The 21,364-nt window shown below is 42.0% G+C and overlaps 1 protein-coding gene across 1 annotated transcript in view; it reads left to right on the top strand.

Annotated features, from left to right (window-relative positions):
* Positions 1 to 21,364, top strand: part of LOC109887492 (protein shisa-6) — a 131,550-nt gene that overhangs the window by 2,510 nt on the left and 107,676 nt on the right. The window contains exon 3 of the mRNA XM_031799772.1: positions 2,796 to 2,956. Within this exon, the coding sequence (XP_031655632.1) occupies positions 2,796 to 2,956 (161 nt within the window). The remainder of the gene's footprint in view (positions 1 to 2,795; positions 2,957 to 21,364) is intronic.

Raw genomic sequence — 21,364 nt, 5'->3', positions numbered from 1 at the left:
CATAAGGTTCTAAATGGAACTTGTATGGTGCTATAAAGAACCCTGCTCATAAGGTTCTAAATGGAACTTGTATGGTGCTAGAAAGAACCCTGCTCATAAGGTTCTAAATGGAACTTGTATGGTGCTATAAAGAACACTTTCCTATGGTTTTATGAAGAACCATTAGTTCTATATAGCACCAAAAAAGGGTTCCGCTATGGTTACAACCCTTTTTGGGGCCATATAGAATGCTTTTTTTATGGTTCTTTATAGAACCATCATGGAAGAATGGTTCTCAATCTGAAATGTTCTTTGTAGATCATTTTGTGGAAACACAAAACACATACATGGTTATTTGTTCTGTTCAGCCATATTATAATGTTAAACTTCCATAGGTGTTACTGTGTTAATTAGCAACTTAAGTGAGCAACCTCTTGAACAGCTTGGGGTCCATGAGAAAATAAATACAGAGTGATTTAATCAACCGTTCTCAATTGATGCAAAACATTGTTGCTATATATATAGTCATAAATAACACAACTCATTAGATAAACTGGAATGAGACTCTCACTCACGGTTGCACAAAAAAAACTATGCCTAAACCACACCCCAAAATATTCTAATGAGCCTCCTCCCCTACATTTTAATTAGCACTAAAAGAGCAAAGAATAATTTTGTGAACTGTAAAGAACCATTGAAGGGCTCAAATGGTTCTTTGAGTCATTATGGTTCCACATAGAACCATTAGCCTTCCCAAAGAACCCTTGAGGAACTTTTTTTTTTTTTTTGTACACATGAAAGACCAAAGTAATTGCAGAGGTGTTCAAAGGGAAATATTTACATGATTTGGGAAAGCTTGCATGTCAGTTGTGTGGTGAAGGACTGATCCTATTGATGTATATTTGATGTATTTTCTGTTGTTGTTGGTTGTTTCACTGCAGGTGTTGAGACAAATCTAGTTTCTGCATCATAACATCAAGCCGTGTGTAATACTATGGAGAGCACTGACAGTGCATCATCCCTTCAAATGCAAACAGATAAATCCAGACGCACAACAACGTCTATACACACTCCCCTCGTAAAATACTCATAAAATGACAAGGCCTTTGCTAAGTCAAAACAAACCCTATTGCCATAGACCATAAATGAGAAAATAAAACCTCTAATCCAACCCCTCTCACCCTGAGCTAACTCGAGTCCCATAGCAGCTATCACACCAACACGTTCTCTGTGGTGGTGGTGGTGGTGTGCATTCTCAGACTGCAGTGGTGAACTGACATGGGTTAAACAAGGCTATGTTGGAGTGGCGGTCTGCAGTTATGTGTTTTCTCAGCTGTTTCCCGGCTCCCTCTGGGGCTTTGCAACCTTAGGTTTAACCACAGACTAGTGGACAACACATGATGCTGGAGAGCACACGTCAATGAGTAACCGCTGATACACGTTGTAGTCTCCCGCTATGCAGCATGGTCTTTTTACACATGCGTGGTGGCGCAACACTGGAGTAATCTAGAGACGTGTCAAAAATGTGTCACGCACAGGCGTCCGGTGGAACGATATCAACGGAATGGTTTCCATGTGTTTAATACCATTCCATTCACTCCATTGTCATGAGCCGTTCTCCCCTCAGCAGCCTCCTGTTGTATAACATTAAGGTTAAAGTGTCATTGGAGTTGCCTGACACGTCTGCGCCACAGCAAATCCAATGATAAATACATAACTGCAAAACTCAGATGTGAAATAAATGAAAACAGGGACAGTATTTATAGAACAGGAAAGGTTACGCTGTACATATATTTGTCACGCACAAGGCTTTGAGCAATCGCAGCAATGCAAACATCATTTGATTTCCTCCTCTTCAAAAAGCTCAGCCAGAAAAAACAACTATTTTGTGTTATTTTCTGTCATGATGCTGTTGAGTTTTTCCGTTCCCTCTCTCCCCTCTCCTTCTCACCCTCGAGGGGTGCCATACCTCCGTATGCACCTGGTGTCAGCCTGAAAAACACTCCAATTCAACCCAATTATAACGGCTTCTCATAAACACAACTATGCTTCTCATTCTGTTGTTAGTATATATGTTACCTTCACTGTTTTGTTAGTAGAGTGGATGTCCACGCCCCCGCGGACATCTAATTAGCATAATACAAAACCCCATAGAATCTGTTTGTTGAAGTGAGACGTATCTATCTTGGGCTTGGGTCCTCAATCCACAGCATTTGACAATGCCGGTCTTCTGCATCTGCGGTGAAAGTTGGCAGAGCTACAGTGGGATTTGTCAGACCAGGAGACATGCCGAAAATGTAGTGCCAAAAATGGGGTAATTATGGGTAAAATAAATATAAAAATAATTAGCTTATCTATCTTATATCTCTCAGATATAAGACAGACACTTCAAAACGTACCTCCTTTTGATTTATCTTTTGGACGGTCTGTTTTGCCATATATGATTATGTTATTCAATGTGTTTCTATGGGGTAATAGCAGTAACACCAAATTCAATATTTCCATTTTTTTTTTTTTTTCAAAAACAAATTATACTATACAGGGTTCCTAAAATTCCAAATCAAATATCTAAATGATCCTTATTATGACCTACTCATATGTTAGCACAGTAGAAACCCATTTCCGGGCCCTTATACCTCAGGAGGGTTTATAATGGTTCTCTATAACCATTCAGTGCCAAGTGCTCACTCATTCAGTGCTCACTCACCTTGGAAACGTAAATGCTTGGAGAAGTGAGCTAAATAGACGTATCAGTGACTTTTGGTGCACAAACTTTTTAAAATCAAAACCTGCCATTTTCTTCTCTGTGTCCACAGGGCCCTTGCAGACATCCTGAGGCAACAGGGGCCCATTCCCATATCTCAGTACGACTGTGAGAACTTTTCAGCCATGAACGGCTCTCCCAAAGACAACACTCCTCAACAAACCTCCTCCAAGAACCACTACACCCCTGTCCACCAGTCCAAATCCAACCACGGTACGTGACCTTTATAGGTACATACTGTATATTCGACTGTTTTCGGTAAATATCTTCAAAGACACATTGGTGAAGTATTATGGGCATATTGGGTGAAGTGTGTGAATGTGTTGGTGCATAATCACTATGTTTCCATTAGCGCTCCACCTGTCTGGTGGAGTCCACAAAGCATACTGCACGTTACAGTTACATGACCTACAGCAACCTCTGTCTGGTGGAGTCCACAAAGCATACTGCACGTTACAGTTACATGACCTACAGCAACCTCTGTCTGGTGGAGTCCACAAAGCATACTGCACATTACAGTTACATGACCTACAGCAACCTCTGTCTGGTGGAGTCCACAAAGCATACTGCACGTTACAGTTACATGACCTACAGCAACCTCTGTCTGGTGGAGTCCACAAAGCATACTGCACGTAACAGTTACATGACCTACAGCAACCTCTGTCTGGTGGAGTCCACAAAGCATACTGCCCGTTACAGTTACATGACCTACAGCAACCTCTGTCTGGTGGAGTCCACAAAGCATACTGCACGTTACAGTTACATGACCTACAGCAACCTCTGTCTGGTGGAGTCCACAAAGCATACTGCCCGTTACAGTTACATGACCTACAGCAACCTCTGTCTGGTGGAGTCCACAAAGCATACTGCACGTTACAGTTACATGACCTACAGCAACCTCTGTCTGGTGGAGTCCACAAAGCATACTGCACGTTACAGTTACATGACCTACAGCAACCTCTGTCTGGTGTAGTCCACAAAGCATACTGCACGTTACAGTTACATGACCTACAGCAACCTCTGTCTGGTGGAGTCCACAAAGCATACTGCACGTTACAGTTACATGACCTACAGCAACCTCTGTCTGGTGGAGTCCACAAAGCATACTGCACGTTACAGTTACATGACCTACAGCAACCTCTGTCTGGTGGAGTCTACAAAGCATACTGCACGTTACAGTTACATGACCTACAGCAACCTCTGTCTGGTGGAGTCCACAAAGCATACTGCACGTTACAGTTACATGACCTACAGCAACCTCTGTCTGGTGGAGTCCACAAAGCATACTGCACGTTACAGTTACATGACCTACAGCAACCTCTGTCTGGTGGAGTCCACAAAGCATACTGCACGTTACAGTTACATGACCTACAGCAACCTCTGTCTGGTGGAGTCCACAAAGCATACTGCACGTTACAGTTACATGACCTACAGCAACCTCTGTCTGGTGGAGTCCACAAAGCATACTGCACGTTACAGTTACATGACCTACAGCAACCTCTGTCTGGTGGAGTCCACAAAGCATACTGCACGTTACAGTTACATGACCTACAGCAACCTCTGTCTGGTGGAGTCCACAAAGCATACTGCACGTTACAGTTACATGACCTACAGCAACCTCTGTCTGGTGGAGTCCACAAAGCATACTGCACGTTACAGTTACATGACCTACAGCAACCTCTGTCTGGTGGAGTCCACAAAGCATACTGCACGTTACAGTTACATGACCTACAGCAACCTCTGTCTGGTGGAGTCCACAAAGCATACTGCACGTTACAGTTACATGACCTACAGCAACCTCTGTCTGGTGGAGTCCACAAAGCATACTGCATGTAACAGTTACATGACCTACAGCAGGTCAAGCAAGGTAATGTTTCTGACATTTTCAGACTATTAAACAACTATTGATTTAGAACCTCAGAGAGTTACCGCAAGTCGCAAAGAAAACAGGAGCTGCCTCCACTATTCCAGCATCATTTTAACTACAACATTTCAACATCATCAAATCACCTCTGCCTAGTCCAATACAGTGACAACTAAAAGATTCACAAAACAATTTAGTCCATTCAATGTAAGCTAAATATCATACTGTCCATGGTACTAACTTCTGTGTGTGTGTGTGTGCTTGCAAGAAAGAAAAAAAATATTGACTCACCCTACATCTCTCTTTCATGTTGCCGAAATGGTCTCACTCTGTCATACAGTACACGCTTTTAGTTGTTGTTATCATAGGCTACCAGGCTAAAATGCTTGCTCTCTAGCCTAACTTCCTTTCATGGGCAACAATTAGCCACATAGTTAACATTAGCCTTCTACATCTAGCTACATATTGGACTTCCATCCTCTCAGGCCAGGGGTACAACAATGTATGAATTTATGGTTGAATCAGAATCACCGTCATAATCATTGGCCAGTATGGAGAATTAAGTAAAACCACAAGTCCAAATCCCTATCTCCATCCATGGCTAATTTAGGAAATAGATTGTTTTAGTTAGCTCGCTAGCCTTTGGAGGACAACACAACGAGATGCAACAATTTCATTTATTTCTGTCAACAACGACATTTGGCTTTTGATATGATGTGATAGGTTGTGAAGCCAAATCCAAAACTGGATTCCCTTGATACTTTCTTTTGGTGCGCCAGGATCATCCACAGTTGAGCTGAATGCTGATTGGCTATTATTTTATTATTTTTGTTCATCAATGCTATGCTGGCTTCTCTTGCATTGAATGCTACTGGAGGCAACAATGTCATACCCTTTTGGACCAGACGCATTAGATAAATGGTGTGTACACATCGAGACAGAGGGGGCACTGTTTCGCTTGCTTGGATGCTTTCTCCGGTCAGATACATTCAGCCTCTTGTGAATTAAAAGGGGGGGGGGGATTTCATTGGAATCCATGAGTACATGCCACTGTGTGCTTCATTACTTTGTGTGTGTGTTTATATGTTTATATATATATTAACTCAGTTTCTCTGTGTGTGAGAGCACACGCTGTGTTTATTCAGCTTCTCTGTGTGTGTGAGAGCACACGTTGTGTTTATTCAGTTTCTCTCTGTGTGTGAGAGCACACGTTGTGTTTATTCAGTTTCTCTGTGTGTGTGAGAGCACACGTTGTGTTTATTCAGTTTCTCTGTGTGTGTGAGAGCACACGTTGTGTTTATTCAGTTTCTCTGTGTGTGAGAGCACACGTTGTGTTTATTCAGTTTCTCTGTGTGTGTGAGAGCACACGTTGTGTTTATTCAGTTTCTCTGTGTGTGTGAGAGCACACGTTGTGTTTATTCAGTTTCTCTGTGTGTGAGAGCACACGTTGTGTTTATTCAGTTTCTCTGTGTGTGTGAGAGCACACGTTGTGTTTATTCAGTTTCTCTGTGTGTGAGAGCACACGTTGTGTTTATTCAGTTTCTCTGTGTGTGAGAGCACACGTTGTGTTTATTCAGTTTCTCTGTGTGTGAGAGCACACGTTGTGTTTATTCAGTTTCTCTGTGTGTGAGAGCACACGTTGTGTTTATTCAGTTTCTCTGTGTGTGAGAGCACACGTTGTGTTTATTCAGTTTCTCTGTGTGTGTGAGAGCACACGTTGTGTTTATTCAGTTTCTCTGTGTGTGAGAGCACACGTTGTGTTTATTCAGTTTCTCTGTGTGTGAGAGCACACGTTGTGTTTATTCAGTTTCTCTGTGTGTGTGAGAGCACACGTTGTGTTTATTCAGTTTCTCTGTGTGTGAGAGCACACGTTGTGTTTATTCAGTTTCTCTGTGTGTGTGAGAGCACACGTTGTGTTTATTCAGTTTCTCTCTGTGTGTGAGAGCACACGTTGTGTTTATTCAGTTTCTCTGTGTGTGAGAGCACACGTTGTGTTTATTCAGTTTCTCTGTGTGTGTGAGAGCACACGTTGTGTTTATTCAGTTTCTCTGTGTGTGTGAGAGCACACGTTGTGTTTATTCGTTGTGTTTATTCAACAATGTATGAATTTATGGTTGAATCAGAATCACCGTCATAATCATTGGCCAGTATGGAGAATTAAGTAAAACCACAAGTCCAAATCCCTATCTCCATCCATGGCTAATTTAGGAAATAGATTGTTTTAGTTAGCTCGCTAGCCTTTGGAGGACAACACAACGAGATGCAACAATTTCATTTATTTCTGTCAACAACGACATTTGGCTTTTGATATGATGTGATAGGTTGTGAAGCCAAATCCAAAACTGGATTCCCTTGATACTTTCTTTTGGTGCGCCAGGATCATCCACAGTTGAGCTGAATGCTGATTGGCTATTATTTTATTATTTTTGTTCATCAATGCTATGCTGGCTTCTCTTGCATTGAATGCTACTGGAGGCAACAATGTCATACCCTTTTGGACCAGACGCATTAGATAAATGGTGTGTACACATCGAGACAGAGGGGGCACTGTTTCGCTTGCTTGGATGCTTTCTCCGGTCAGATACATTCAGCCTCTTGTGAATTAAAAGGGGGGGGGGGATTTCATTGGAATCCATGAGTACATGCCACTGTGTGCTTCATTACTTTGTGTGTGTGTTTATATGTTTATATATATATTAACTCAGTTTCTCTGTGTGTGAGAGCACACGCTGTGTTTATTCAGCTTCTCTGTGTGTGTGAGAGCACACGTTGTGTTTATTCAGTTTCTCTCTGTGTGTGAGAGCACACGTTGTGTTTATTCAGTTTCTCTGTGTGTGTGAGAGCACACGTTGTGTTTATTCAGTTTCTCTGTGTGTGTGAGAGCACACGTTGTGTTTATTCAGTTTCTCTGTGTGTGAGAGCACACGTTGTGTTTATTCAGTTTCTCTGTGTGTGTGAGAGCACACGTTGTGTTTATTCAGTTTCTCTGTGTGTGTGAGAGCACACGTTGTGTTTATTCAGTTTCTCTGTGTGTGAGAGCACACGTTGTGTTTATTCAGTTTCTCTGTGTGTGTGAGAGCACACGTTGTGTTTATTCAGTTTTCTCTGTGTGTGAGAGCACACGTTGTGTTTATTCAGTTTCTCTGTGTGTGAGAGCACACGTTGTGTTTATTCAGTTTCTCTGTGTGTGAGAGCACACGTTGTGTTTATTCAGTTTCTCTGTGTGTGAGAGCACACGTTGTGTTTATTCAGTTTCTCTGTGTGTGAGAGCACACGTTGTGTTTATTCAGTTTCTCTGTGTGTGTGAGAGCACACGTTGTGTTTATTCAGTTTCTCTGTGTGTGAGAGCACACGTTGTGTTTATTCAGTTTCTCTGTGTGTGAGAGCACACGTTGTGTTTATTCAGTTTCTCTGTGTGTGTGAGAGCACACGTTGTGTTTATTCAGTTTCTCTGTGTGTGAGAGCACACGTTGTGTTTATTCAGTTTCTCTGTGTGTGTGAGAGCACACGTTGTGTTTATTCAGTTTCTCTCTGTGTGTGAGAGCACACGTTGTGTTTATTCAGTTTCTCTGTGTGTGAGAGCACACGTTGTGTTTATTCAGTTTCTCTGTGTGTGTGAGAGCACACGTTGTGTTTATTCAGTTTCTCTGTGTGTGTGAGAGCACACGTTGTGTTTATTCAGTTTCTCTGTGTGTGTGAGAGCACACGTTGTGTTTATTCAGTTTCTCTGTGTGTGTGAGAGCACACGTTGTGTTTATTCAGTTTCTCTGTGTGTGTGAGAGCACACGTTGTGTTTATTCAGTTTCTCTGTGTGTGTGAGAGCACACGTTGTGTTTATTCAGTTTCTCTGTGTGTGTGAGAGCACACGTTGTGTTTATTCAGTTTCTCTGTGTGTGTGAGAGCACACGTTGTGTTTATTCAGTTTCTGTGTGTGTGAGAGCACACGTTGTGTTTATTCAGTTTCTGTGTGTGTGAGAGCACACGTTGTGTTTATTCAGTTTCTCTGTGTGAGAGCACACGTTGTGTTTATTCAGTTTCTCTGTGTGAGAGCACACGTTGTGTTTATTCAGTTTCTCTGTGTGTGAGAGCACACGTTGTGTTTATTCAGTTTCTCTGTGTGTGAGAGCACACGTTGTGTTTATTCAGTTTCTCTGTGTGAGAGCACACGTTGTGTTTATTCAGTTTCTCTGTGTGTGAGAGCACACGTTGTGTTTATTCAGTTTCTCTGTGTGTGAGAGCACACGTTGTGTTTATTCAGTTTCTCTGTGTGAGAGCACACGTTGTGTTTATTCAGTTTCTCTGTGTGAGAGCACACGTTGTGTTTATTCAGTTTCTCTGTGTGTGAGAGCACACGTTGTGTTTATTCAGTTTCTCTGTGTGTGAGAGCACACGTTGTGTTTATTCAGTTTCTCTGTGTGAGAGCACACGTTGTGTTTATTCAGTTTCTCTGTGTGTGAGAGCACACGTTGTGTTTATTCAGTTTCTCTGTGTGTGTGAGCACACGTTGTGTTTATTCAGTTTCTCTGTGTGTGTGAGAGCACACGTTGTGTTTATTCAGTTTCTCTGTGTGTGTGAGAGCACACGTTGTGTTTATTCAGTTTCTCTGTGTGTGAGAGCACACGTTGTGTTTATTCAGTTTCTCTGTGTGTGAGAGCACACGTTGTGTTTATTCAGTTTCTCTGTGTGTGAGAGCACACGTTGTGTTTATTCAGTTTCTCTGTGTGTGTGAGAGCACACGTTGTGTTTATTCAGTTTCTCTGTGTGTGAGAGCACACGTTGTGTTTATTCAGTTTCTCTGTGTGTGAGAGCACACGTTGTGTTTATTCAGTTTCTCTGTGTGTGTGAGAGCACACGTTGTGTTTATTCAGTTTCTTTGTGTGTGTGAGAGCACACGTTGTGTTTATTCAGTTTCTCTGTGTGTGTGAGAGCACACGTTGTGTTTATTCAGTTTCTCTGTGTGTGAGAGCACACGTTGTGTTTATTCAGTTTCTCTGTGTGTGAGAGCACACGTTGTGTTTATTCAGTTTCTCTGTGTGTGTGAGAGCACACGTTGTGTTTATTCAGTTTCTCTGTGTGTGAGAGCACACGTTGTGTTTATTCAGTTTCTCTGTGTGTGAGAGCACACGTTGTGTTTATTCAGTTTCTCTGTGTGTGAGAGCACACGTTGTGTTTATTCAGTTTCTCTGTGTGAGAGCACACACGTTGTGTTTATTCAGTTTCTCTGTGTGTGTGAGCACACATTGTGTTTATTCAGTTTCTCTGTGTGTGAGAGCACACGTTGTGTGTTTATTCAGTTTCTCTGTGTGTGAGAGCACACGTTGTGTTTATTCAGTTTCTCTGTGTGTGAGAGCACACATTGTGTTTATTCAGTTTCTCTGTGTGTGAGAGCACACATTGTGTTTATTCAGTTTCTCTGTGTGTGAGAGCACACGTTGTGTTTATTCAGTTTCTGTGTGTGAGAGCACACACAGTGTTTATTCAGTTTCTCTGTGTGTGAGAGCACACACGGTGTTTATTCAGATTCTGTGTGTGAGAGCACACAGTGTTTATTCAGTTTCTCTGTGTGTGAGAGCACACACTGTGTTTATTCAGTTTCTGTGTGTGAGAGCACACACAGTGTTTATTCAGTTTCTGTGTATGAGAGCACACACGTTGTGTTTATTCAGTTTCTCTGTGTGTGAGAGCACACGTTGTGTTTGTTCAGTTTCTCTGTGTGTGAGAGCACACGTTGTGTTTATTCAGTTTCTCTGTGTGTGAGAGCACACGTTGTGTTTATTCAGTTTCTCTGTGTGAGAGCACACACTGTGTCCACAACTGCGTTCCCTGTCAGTGGTGTAATCTCTTATGTAGACATCCCATAATCATCCAATTTGTGCAAGAGAGAGAAAGGTAGGGTTAGAGACAGTAGAGAGAAAGGTAGGGTTAGAGACAGTAGAGAGAAAGGTAGGGTTAGAGACAGTAGAGAGAGAAAGGTAGGGTTAGAGACAGTAGAGAGAGAGAAAGGTAGGGTTAGAGACAGTAGAGAGAAAGGTAGGGTTAGAGACAGTAGAGAGAGAAAGGTAGGGTTAGAGACAGTAGAGAGAAAGGTAGGGTTAGAGACAGTAGAGAGAAAGGTAGGGTTAGAGACAGTAGAGAGAAAGGTAGGGTTAGAGACAGGAGAGAGAGAAAGGTAGGGTTAGAGACAGTAGAGAGAAAGGTAGGGTTAGAGACAGTAGAGAGAGAGAAAGGTAGGGTTAGAGACAGTAGAGAGAGAAAGGTAGGGTTAGAGACAGTAGAGAGAAAGGTAGGGTTAGAGACAGTAGAGAGAGAGAAAGGTAGGGTTAGAGACAGTAGAGAGAGAAAGGTAGGGTTAGAGACAGTAGAGAGAGAGAAAGGTAGGGTTAGAGACAGTAGAGAGAAAGGTAGGGTTAGAGACAGTAGAGAGAAAGGTAGGGTTAGAGACAGTAGGGAGAGAAAGGTAGGGTTAGAGACAGTAGAGAGAGAAAGGTAGGGTTAGAGACAGTAGAGAGAAAGGTAGGGTTAGAGACAGTAGAGAGAGAAAGGTAGGGTTAGAGACAGTAGAGAGAAAGGTAGGGTTAGAGACAGTAGAGAGAGAAAGGTAGGGTTAGAGACAGTAGAGAGAGAAAGGTAGGGTTAGAGACAGTAGAGAGAGAAAGGTAGGGTTAGAGACAGTAGAGAGAAAGGTAGGGTTAGAGACAGTAGAGAGAAAGTTAGGGTTAGAGACAGTAGAGAGAGAAAGGTAGGGTTAGAGACAGTAGAGAGAGAAAGGTAGGGTTAGAGACAGTAGAGAGAAAGAAAGGTAGGGTTAGAGACAGTAAGAGAGAAAGGTAGGGTTAGAGACAGTAGAGAGAAAGGTAGGGTTAGAGACAGTAGAGAGAAAGGTAGGGTTAGAGACAATAGAGAGAGAGAAAGGTAGGGTTAGAGACAGTAGAGAGAAAGGTAGGGTTAGAGACAGTAGAGAGAAAGGTAGGGTTAGAGACAGTAGAGAGAGAGAAAGGTAGGGTTAGAGACAGTAGAGAGAGAGAAAGGTAGGGTTAGAGACAGTAGAGAGAGAAAGGTAGGGTAGAGACAGTAGAGAGAAAGGTAGGGTTAGAGACAGTAGAGAGAAAGGTAGGGTTAGAGACAGTAGAGAGAAAGGTAGGGTTAGAGACAGGAGAGAGAGAAAGGTAGGGTTAGAGACAGTAGAGAGAAAGGTAGGGTTAGAGACAGTAGAGAGAGAGAAAGGTAGGGTTAGAGACAGTAGAGAGAGAAAGGTAGGGTTAGAGACAGTAGAGAGAAAGGTAGGGTTAGAGACAGTAGAGAGAGAGAAAGGTAGGGTTAGAGACAGTAGAGAGAGAAAGGTAGGGTTAGAGACAGTAGAGAGAGACAAAGGTAGGGTTAGAGACAGTAGAGAGAAAGGTAGGGTTAGAGACAGTAGAGAGAAAGGTAGGGTTAGAGACAGTAGGGAGAGAAAGGTAGGGTTAGAGACAGTAGAGAGAGAAAGGTAGGGTTAGAGACAGTAGAGAGAAAGGTAGGGTTAGAGACAGTAGAGAGAGAAAGGTAGGGTTAGAGACAGTAGAGAGAAAGGTAGGGTTAGAGACAGTAGAGAGAGAATGGTAGGGTTAGAGACAGTAGAGAGAGAAAGGTAGGGTTAGAGACAGTAGAGAGAAAGGTAGGGTTAGAGACAGTAGAGAGAAAGGTAGGGTTAGAGACAGTAGAGAGAAAGTTAGGGTTAGAGACAGTAGAGAGAGAAAGGTAGGGTTAGAGACAGTAGAGAGAGAAAGGTAGGGTTAGAGACAGTAGAGAGAAAGAAAGGTAGGGTTAGAGACAGTAGAGAGAAAGGTAGGGTTAGAGACAGTAGAGAGAAAGGTAGGGTTAGAGACAGTAGAGAGAAAGGTAGGGTTAGAGACAATAGAGAGAGAGAAAGGTAGGGTTAGAGACAGTAGAGAGAAAGGTAGGGTTAGAGACAGTAGAGAGAAAGGTAGGGTTAGAGACAGTAGAGAGAGAAAGGTAGGGTAGAGACAGTAGAGAGAGAGAAAGGTAGGGTTAGAGACAGTAGAGAGAGAAAGGTAGGGTTAGAGACAGTAGAGAGAGAAAGGTAGGGTTAGAGACAGTAGAGAGAAAGGTAGGGTTAGAGACAGTAGAGAGAGAAAGGTAGGGTTAGAGACAGTAGAGAGAGAAAGGTAGGGTTAGAGACAGTAGAGAGAAAGGTAGGGTTAGAGACAGTAGAGAGAAAGGTAGGGTTAGAGACAGTAGAGAGAAAGGTAGGGTTAGAGACAGTAGAGAGAGAAAGGTAGGGTTAGAGACAGTAGAGAGAGAGAAAGGTAGGGTTAGAGACAGTTAGAGAGAAAGGTAGGGTTAGAGACATTAGAGAGAAAGGTAGGGTTAGAGACAGTAGGGAGAGAAAGGTAGGGTTAGAGACAGTAGAGAGAGAAAGGTAGGGTTAGAGACAGTAGAGAGAAAGGTAGGGTTAGAGACAGTAGAGAGAGAAAGGTTAGGGTTAGAGACAGTAGAGAGAAAGAAAGGTAGGGTTAGAGACAGTAGAGAGAAAGGTAGGGTTAGAGACAGTAGAGAGAAAGGTAGGGTTAGAGACAGTAGAGAGAAAGGTAGGGTTAGAGACAGTAGAGAGAAAGGTAGGGTTAGAGACAGTAGAGAGAAAGGTAGGGTTAGAGACAGTAGAGAGAAAGGTAGGGTTAGAGACAGTAGAGAGAGAGAAAGGTAGGGTTAGAGACAGTAGAGAGAGAGAAATGTAGGGTTAGAGACAGTAGAGAGAGAAAGGTAGGGTTAGAGACAGTAGAGAGAGAGAAAGGTAGGGTTAGAGACAGTAGAGAGAGAAAGGTAGGGTTAGAGACAGTAGAGAGAGAATGGTAGGGTTAGAGACAGTAGAGAGAAAGGTAGGGTTAGAGACAGTAGAGAGAGAAAGTTAGGGTTAGAGACAGTAGAGAGAGAAAGGTAGGGTTAGAGACAGTAGAGAGAAAGGTAGGGTTAGATACAGTAGAGAGAAAGGTAGGGTTAGAGACAGTAGAGAGAAAGGTAGTGTTAGAGACAGTAGAGAGAGAAAGGTAGGGTTAGAGACAGTAGAGAGAGAAAGGTAGGGTTAGAGACAGTAGAGAGAGAGAAAGGTAGGGTTAGAGACAGTAGAGAGAAAGGTAGGGTTAGAGACAGTAGAGAGAAAGGTAGGGTTAGAGACAGTAGAGAGAGGAAAGGTAGGGTTAGAGACAGTAGAGAGAGAAAGGTAGGGTTAGAGACAGTAGAGAGAAAGGTAGGGTTAGAGACAGTAGAGAGAGAAAGGTAGGGTTAGAGACAGTAGAGAGAAAGGTAGGGTTAGAGACAGTAGAGAGAGAAAGGTAGGGTTAGAGACAGTAGAGAGAAAGGTAGGGTTAGAGACAGTAGAGAGAAAGGTAGGGTTAGAGACAGTAGAGAGAGAGAAAGGTAGGGTTAGAGACAGTAGAGAGAGAGAAATGTAGGGTTAGAGACAGTAGAGAGAGAAAGGTAGGGTTAGAGACAGTAGAGAGAGAGAAAGGTAGGGTTAGAGACAGTAGAGAGAGAAAGGTAGGGTTAGAGACAGTAGAGAGAGAATGGTAGGGTTAGAGACAGTAGAGAGAAAGGTAGGGTTAGAGACAGTAGAGAGAGAAAGTTAGGGTTAGAGACAGTAGAGAGAGAAAGGTAGGGTTAGAGACAGTAGAGAGAAAGGTAGGGTTAGATACAGTAGAGAGAAAGGTAGGGTTAGAGACAGTAGAGAGAAAGGTAGTGTTAGAGACAGTAGAGAGAGAAAGGTAGGGTTAGAGACAGTAGAGAGAGAAAGGTAGGGTTAGAGACAGTAGAGAGAGAGAAAGGTAGGGTTAGAGACAGTAGAGAGAAAGGTAGGGTTAGAGACAGTAGAGAGAAAGGTAGGGTTAGAGACAGTAGAGAGAGAAAGGTAGGGTTAGAGACAGTAGAGAGAGAAAGGTAGGGTTTAGAGACAGTAGAGAGAAAGGTAGGGTTAGAGACAGTAGAGAGAGAAAGGTAGGGTTAGAGACAGTAGAGAGAAAGGTAGGGTTAGAGACAGTAGAGAGAGAAAGGTAGGGTTAGAGACAGTAGAGAGAAAGGTAGGGTTAGAGACAGTAGAGAGAGAAAGGTAGGGTTAGAGACAGTAGAGAGAGAGAAAGGTAGGGTTAGAGACAGTAGAGAGAAAGGTAGGGTTAGAGACAGTAGAGAGAGAAAGGTAGGGTTAGAGACAGTAGAGAGAAAGGTAGGGTTAGAGACAGTAGAGAGAGAGAAAGGTAGGGTTAGAGACAGTAGAGAGAGAAAGGTAGGGTTAGAGACAGTAGAGAGAGAAAGGTAGGGTTAGAGACAGTAGAGAGAAAGGTAGGGTTAGAGACAGAAGAGAGAGAAAGGTAGGGTTAGAGACAGTAGAGAGAGAAAGGTAGGGTTAGAGACAGTAGAGAGAGAAAGGTAGGGTTAGAGACAGTAGAGAGAGAAAGGTAGGGTTAGAGACAGTAGAGAGAGAAAGGTAGGGTTAGAGACAGTAGAGAGCGAGAGGAATAGAGACAGTAGAGAGAGATACAGAGAGAGAGGGAGAGAGACAGTAGAGAGAGAGATGGAGAGAGAGAGAGGGGGAGAGACATTATCGAGGGAGAGAGCTGAGAGAGAGAGAGACAGAAAGAGGGCCTGTCAGTGTAGATAACTGTGGCTAGCAAGGGAACGGGGCCGGGCAATCTCTGGCAGGGTGGAAACGTTAGACGCTGGCACACAGAGACCGCAGCGAGACCGTGACCGCTCGGCACGCGGAGTAACGTGATTCGACCACACGGCTGGGAAGTGGGAACAGAACACCACTGACAGGGTGTACTCTGGGATATGGGCTCTCTGAAGAGATACAGTTAACGTGAGACAGCTTTGTGGTTGCAGGATTGTGAAGCAGGTCTGAGTCGAGAGAGAGGGACAATGAGAGAGGGAGAGAGAGGGAGAGAGAGAGACAGAGGGAGAGAGAGAGAGAGAGAGACGGAGAAAGGTGTTTGAGAGATACACAGTGAGACATTAAGATGATTGAGAGAGGAAGAGACTGAGGCCGTATCCGAATAGCCGTACTTGCAGTCTAAATAGTAGGCAGTGAGGGAAAAAAGTATTTGATCCCCTGCTGATTTTGTACGTTTGCCAAATGACAAAGAAATTATCAGACTATAATTTGAATGGTAGGTTTATTTGAACAGTGAGAGACAGAATAACAACAAAAAAATACAGAAAACCACATGTCAAAAATGTTATAAATTGATTTGCATTTTAATGAGGGAAATAAGTATTTGACCCCCTCTCAATCAGAAAGATTTCTGGCTCCCAGGTGTCTTTTATACAGGTAACGAGCTGAGATTAGTGCACACTCTTAAAAGGAGTGCTCCGAATCTCCGCTTGTTACCTGTATAAAAGACACCTGTCCACAGAAGCAATCAATCAATCAGATTCCAAACTCTCCACCATGGCCAAGACCAAAGAGCTCTCCAAGGATGTCAGGGACAAGATTGTAGACCTACACAAGGCTGGAATGGGCTACAAGACCATCGCCAAGCAGCTTGATGAGAAGGTGACAACGGTTAGTGCGATTATTCGCAAATGGAAGAAACAAAAGAACTGTCAATCTCCCTCGGCCTGGGGCTCCATGCAAGAGCTCACCTCATGGAGTTGCAATGACCATGAGAACGGTGAGGAATCAGTCCAGAACTACACGGGAGGATCTTGTCAATGATCTCAAGGCAGCTGGGACCATAGTCACCAAGAAAACAGTTGGTAACACACTACGCCGTGAAGGACTGAAATCCTGCAGTGCCCACAAGGTCCCCCTGCTCAAGAAAGCACATATACATGCCCGTCTGAAGTTTGCCAATGATCATATGATTGATTCAGACGACAACTGGGTGAAAGTGTTGTGGTCAGATGAGACCAAAATGGAGATCTTTGGCATCAACTCAACTCGCCGTGTTTGGAGGAGGAGGAATGCTGCCTATGACCCCAAGAACACCATCCCCACCGTCAAACATGTCGGTGGAAACATTATCCTTTGGGGGGTGTTTTCCTGCTAAGGGGACAGGACAACTTCACCGCATCAAAGGAACGATGGATGGGGCCATGTACTGTCAAATCTTGGGTGAGAACCTCCTTCCTTCAGCTAGGGCATTGAAAATGGGTCGTGGATGGGTATTCCAGCATGACAATGACCCAAAACACATGGCCAAGGCAACAAATGAGTGGCTCAAGGAGATGCACATTAAGGTCCTGGAGTGGCCTAGCCAGTCTCCAGACCTTAATCCCATAGAAAATCTGTGGAGGGAGCTGAAGGTTCGAGTTGCCAAACGTCAGCCTAGAAACCTTAATGACTTGGAGAAGATCTGCAAAGAGGAGTGGGACAAAATCCCTCCTGAGATGTGTGCAAACCTGGTGGCCAACTACAAGAAACCTCTGACCTCTGATTGCCAACAAGGGTTTTGCCACCAAGTACTATGTCATGTTTTGCAGAGGGGTCAAATAGTTATTTCCCTCATTAAAATGCAAATAAATTTATAACATTTTTGACATGCATTTTTCTGGATTTTTTGGTCTCAATGTTCAAATAAACCTACCATTAAAATTATAGACTGATCATTTCTTTGTCAGTGGGTAAATGTACAAAATCAGCATTATACAGATTATACATTCTCAGTATGGGGGAGTCTAGTATTAGATTACACATTCTCAGTGTGGGGGAGTCTAGTATTAGATTATGCATTCTCAGTGTGGGGGAGTCTAGTATTAGATTACACATTCTCAGTGTGGGGGAGTCTAGTATTAGATTATACATTCTCAGTGTGGGGGAGTCTAGTATTAGATTACACATTCTCAGTGTGGGGGAGTCTAGTATTAGATTATACATTCTCAGTGTGGGGGAGTCTAGTATTAGATTACACATTCTCAGTGTGGGGGAGTCTAGTATTAGATTATACATTCTCAGTATGGGGGAGTCTAGTATTAGATTACACATTCTCAGTGTGGGGGAGTCTAGTATTAGATTACACATTCTCAGTGTGGGGGAGTCTAGTATTAGATTATACATTCTCAGTATGGGGGAGTCTAGTATTAGATTACACATTCTCAGTGTGGGGGAGTCTAGTATTAGATTATACATTCTCAGTGTGGGGGAGTCTAGTATTAGATTACACATTCTCAGTATGGGGGAGTCTAGTATTAGATTACACATTCTCAGTATGGGGGGAGTCTAGTATTAGATTACACATTCTCAGTATGGGGGAGTCTAGTATTAGATTATACATTCTCAGTGTGGGGGAGTCTAGTATTAGATTACACATTCTCAGTGTGGGGGAGTCTAGTATTAGATTATACATTCTCAGTGTGGGGGAGTCTAGTATTAGATTACACATTCTCAGTATGGGGGAGTCTAGTATTATATTACACATTCTCAGTATGGGGGAATCTAGTATTAGATTACACATTCTCAGTATGGGGGAGTCTAGTATTAGATTATACATTCTCAGTGTGGGGGAGTCTAGTATTAGATTACACATTCTCAGTATGGGGGAGTCTAGTATTAGATTACACATTCTCAGTGTGGGGGAGTCTAGTATTAGATTATACATTCTCAGTATGTTTGAGTCTAGTATTAGATTATACATTCTCAGTGTGGGCAAATCTAGTAATAGATTATACATTCTCAGTGTGGGGGAGTCTAGTATTAGATTATACATTCTCAGTATGTTTGAGTCTAGTATTAGATTACACATTCTCAGTGTGGGGGAGTCTAGTATTAGATTATACATTCTCAGTGTTGGGGAGTCTAGTATTAGACTATACATTCTAAGTATGGGGGAGTCTAGTATTAGATTATACATTCTCAGTATGTTTGAGTCTAGTATTAGATTATACATTCTCAGTATGGGGGAGTCTAGTATTAGATTATACATTCTCAGTATGTTTGAGTCTAGTATTAGATTATACATTCTCAGTGTGGGGGAGTCTAGTATTAGATTATACATTCTCAGTATGTTTGAGTCTAGTCTAGATTATACATTCTCAGTATGGGGGAGTCTAGTATTAGATTATACATTCTCAGTATGGGGGAGTCTAGTATTAGATTATACATTCTCAGTGTGGGGGAGTCTAGTATTAGATTATACATTCTCAGTGTGGGGGAGTCTAGTATTAGATTATACATTCTCAGTGTGGGGGAGTCTAGTATTAGATTATACATTCTCAGTATGGGGGAGTCTAGTATTAGATTATACATTCTCAGTGTGGGGGAGTCTAGTATTAGATTATACATTCTCAGTGTGGGGGAGTCTAGTATTAGATTATACATTCTCAGTATGTTTGAGTCTAGTATTAGATTATACATTCTCAGTGTGGGGGAGTCTAGTATTAGATTATACATTCTCAGTATGTTTGAGTCTAGTCTAGATTATACATTCTCAGTATGGGGGAGTCTAGTATTAGATTATACATTCTCAGTATGGGGGAGTCTAGTATTAGATTATACATTCTCAGTGTGGGGGAGTCTAGTATTAGATTATACATTCTCAGTGTGGGGGAGTCTAGTATTAGATTATACATTCTCAGTGTGGGGGAGTCTAGTATTAGATTATACATTCTCAGTATGGGGGGAGTCTAGTATTAGATTATACATTCTCAGTGTGGGGGAGTCCAGTATTAGATTATACATTCTCAGTGTGGGGGAGTCTAGTATTAAATTATACATTCTCAGTGTGGGGGAGTCTAGTATTAGATTATACATTCTCAGTATGGGGGAGTCTAGTATTAGATTATACATTCTCAGTATGGGGGAGTCTAGTATTAGATTATATATTCTCAGTATGGAGGAGTCTAGTATTAGATTACACATTCTCAGTGTGGGGGAGTCTAGTATTAGATTATATATTCTCAGTATGGGGGAGTCTAGTATTAGATTATACATTCTCAGTATGGGGGAGTCTAGTATTAGATTATATATTCTCAGTATGGGGGAGTCTAGTATTAGATTACACATTCTCAGTATGGGGGAGTCTAGTATTAGATTATACATTCTCAGTATGGGGGAGTCTAGTATTAGATTGTACATTCTCATCATGGGTGAGTCTAGTATTAGATTACACATTCTCAGTATGGGGGAGTCTAGTATTAGATTACAGATTCTCAGTATGGGGGAGTCTAGTATTAGATTATACATTCTCAGTGTGGGGGAGTCTAGTATTAGATTACACATTCTCAGTATGGGGGAGTCTAGTATTAGATTACACATTCTCAGTGTGGGGGAGTCTAGTATTAGATTATACATTCTCAGTGTGGGGGAGTCTAGTATTAGATTATACATTCTCAGTATGTTTGAGTCTAGTATTAGATTACACATTCTCAGTGTGGGGGAGTCTAGTATTAGATTATACATTCTCAGTGTTGGGGAGTCTAGTATTAGACTATACATTCTCAGTATGGGGGAGTCTAGTATTAGATTATACATTCTCAGTATGTTTGAGTCTAGTATTAGATTATACATTCTCAGTATGGGGGAGTCTAGTATTAGATTATACATTCTCAGTATGTTTGAGTCTAGTATTAGATTATACATTCTCAGTGTGGGGGAGTCTAGTATTAGATTATACATTCTCAGTATGTTTGAGTCTAGTCTAGATTATACATTCTCAGTATGGGGGAGTCTAGTATTAGATTATACATTCTCAGTATGGGGGAGTCTAGTATTAGATTATACATTCTCAGTGTGGGGGAGTCTAGTATTAGATTATACATTCTCAGTGTGGGGGAGTCTAGTATTAGATTATACATTCTCAGTGTGGGGGAGTCTAGTATTAGATTATACATTCTCAGTATGGGGGAGTCTAGTATTAGATTATACATTCTCAGTGTGGGGGAGTCTAGTATTAGATTATACATTCTCAGTGTGGGGGAGTCTAGTATTAGATTATACATTCTCAGTATGTTTGAGTCTAGTATTAGATTATACATTCTCAGTGTGGGGGAGTCTAGTATTAGATTATACATTCTCAGTATGTTTGAGTCTAGTCTAGATTATACATTCTCAGTATGGGGGAGTCTAGTATTAGATTATACATTCTCAGTATGGGGGAGTCTAGTATTAGATTATACATTCTCAGTGTGGGGGAGTCTAGTATTAGATTATACATTCTCAGTGTGGGGGAGTCTAGTATTAGATTATACATTCTCAGTGTGGGGGAGTCTAGTATTAGATTATACATTCTCAGTATGGGGGAGTCTAGTATTAGATTATACATTCTCAGTGTGGGGGAGTCTAGTATTAGATTATACATTCTCAGTGTGGGGGAGTCTAGTATTAGATTATACATTCTCAGTGTGGGGGAGTCTAGTATTAGATTATACATTCTCAGTATGGGGGAGTCTAGTATTAGATTATACATTCTCAGTATGGGGGAGTCTAGTATTAGATTATATATTCTCAGTATGGAGGAGTCTAGTATTAGATTACACATTCTCAGTGTGGGGGAGTCTAGTATTAGATTATATATTCTCAGTATGGGGGAGTCTAGTATTAGATTATACATTCTCAGTATGGGGGAGTCTAGTATTAGATTATATATTCTCAGTATGGGGGAGTCTAGTATTAGATTACACATTCTCAGTATGGGGGAGTCTAGTATTAGATTATACATTCTCAGTATGGGGGAGTCTAGTATTAGATTGTACATTCTCATCATGGGTGAGTCTAGTATTAGATTACACATTCTCAGTATGGGTGAGTCTAGTATGTTGATAGTTGTTGCTTACTG

Source organism: Oncorhynchus kisutch, linkage group LG20 (genome assembly GCF_002021735.2).
Source record: "Oncorhynchus kisutch isolate 150728-3 linkage group LG20, Okis_V2, whole genome shotgun sequence".
Taxonomy (NCBI): Eukaryota; Metazoa; Chordata; class Actinopteri; order Salmoniformes; family Salmonidae; genus Oncorhynchus; species Oncorhynchus kisutch.
This window is presented reverse-complemented; position numbering and strand designations above follow the sequence as displayed.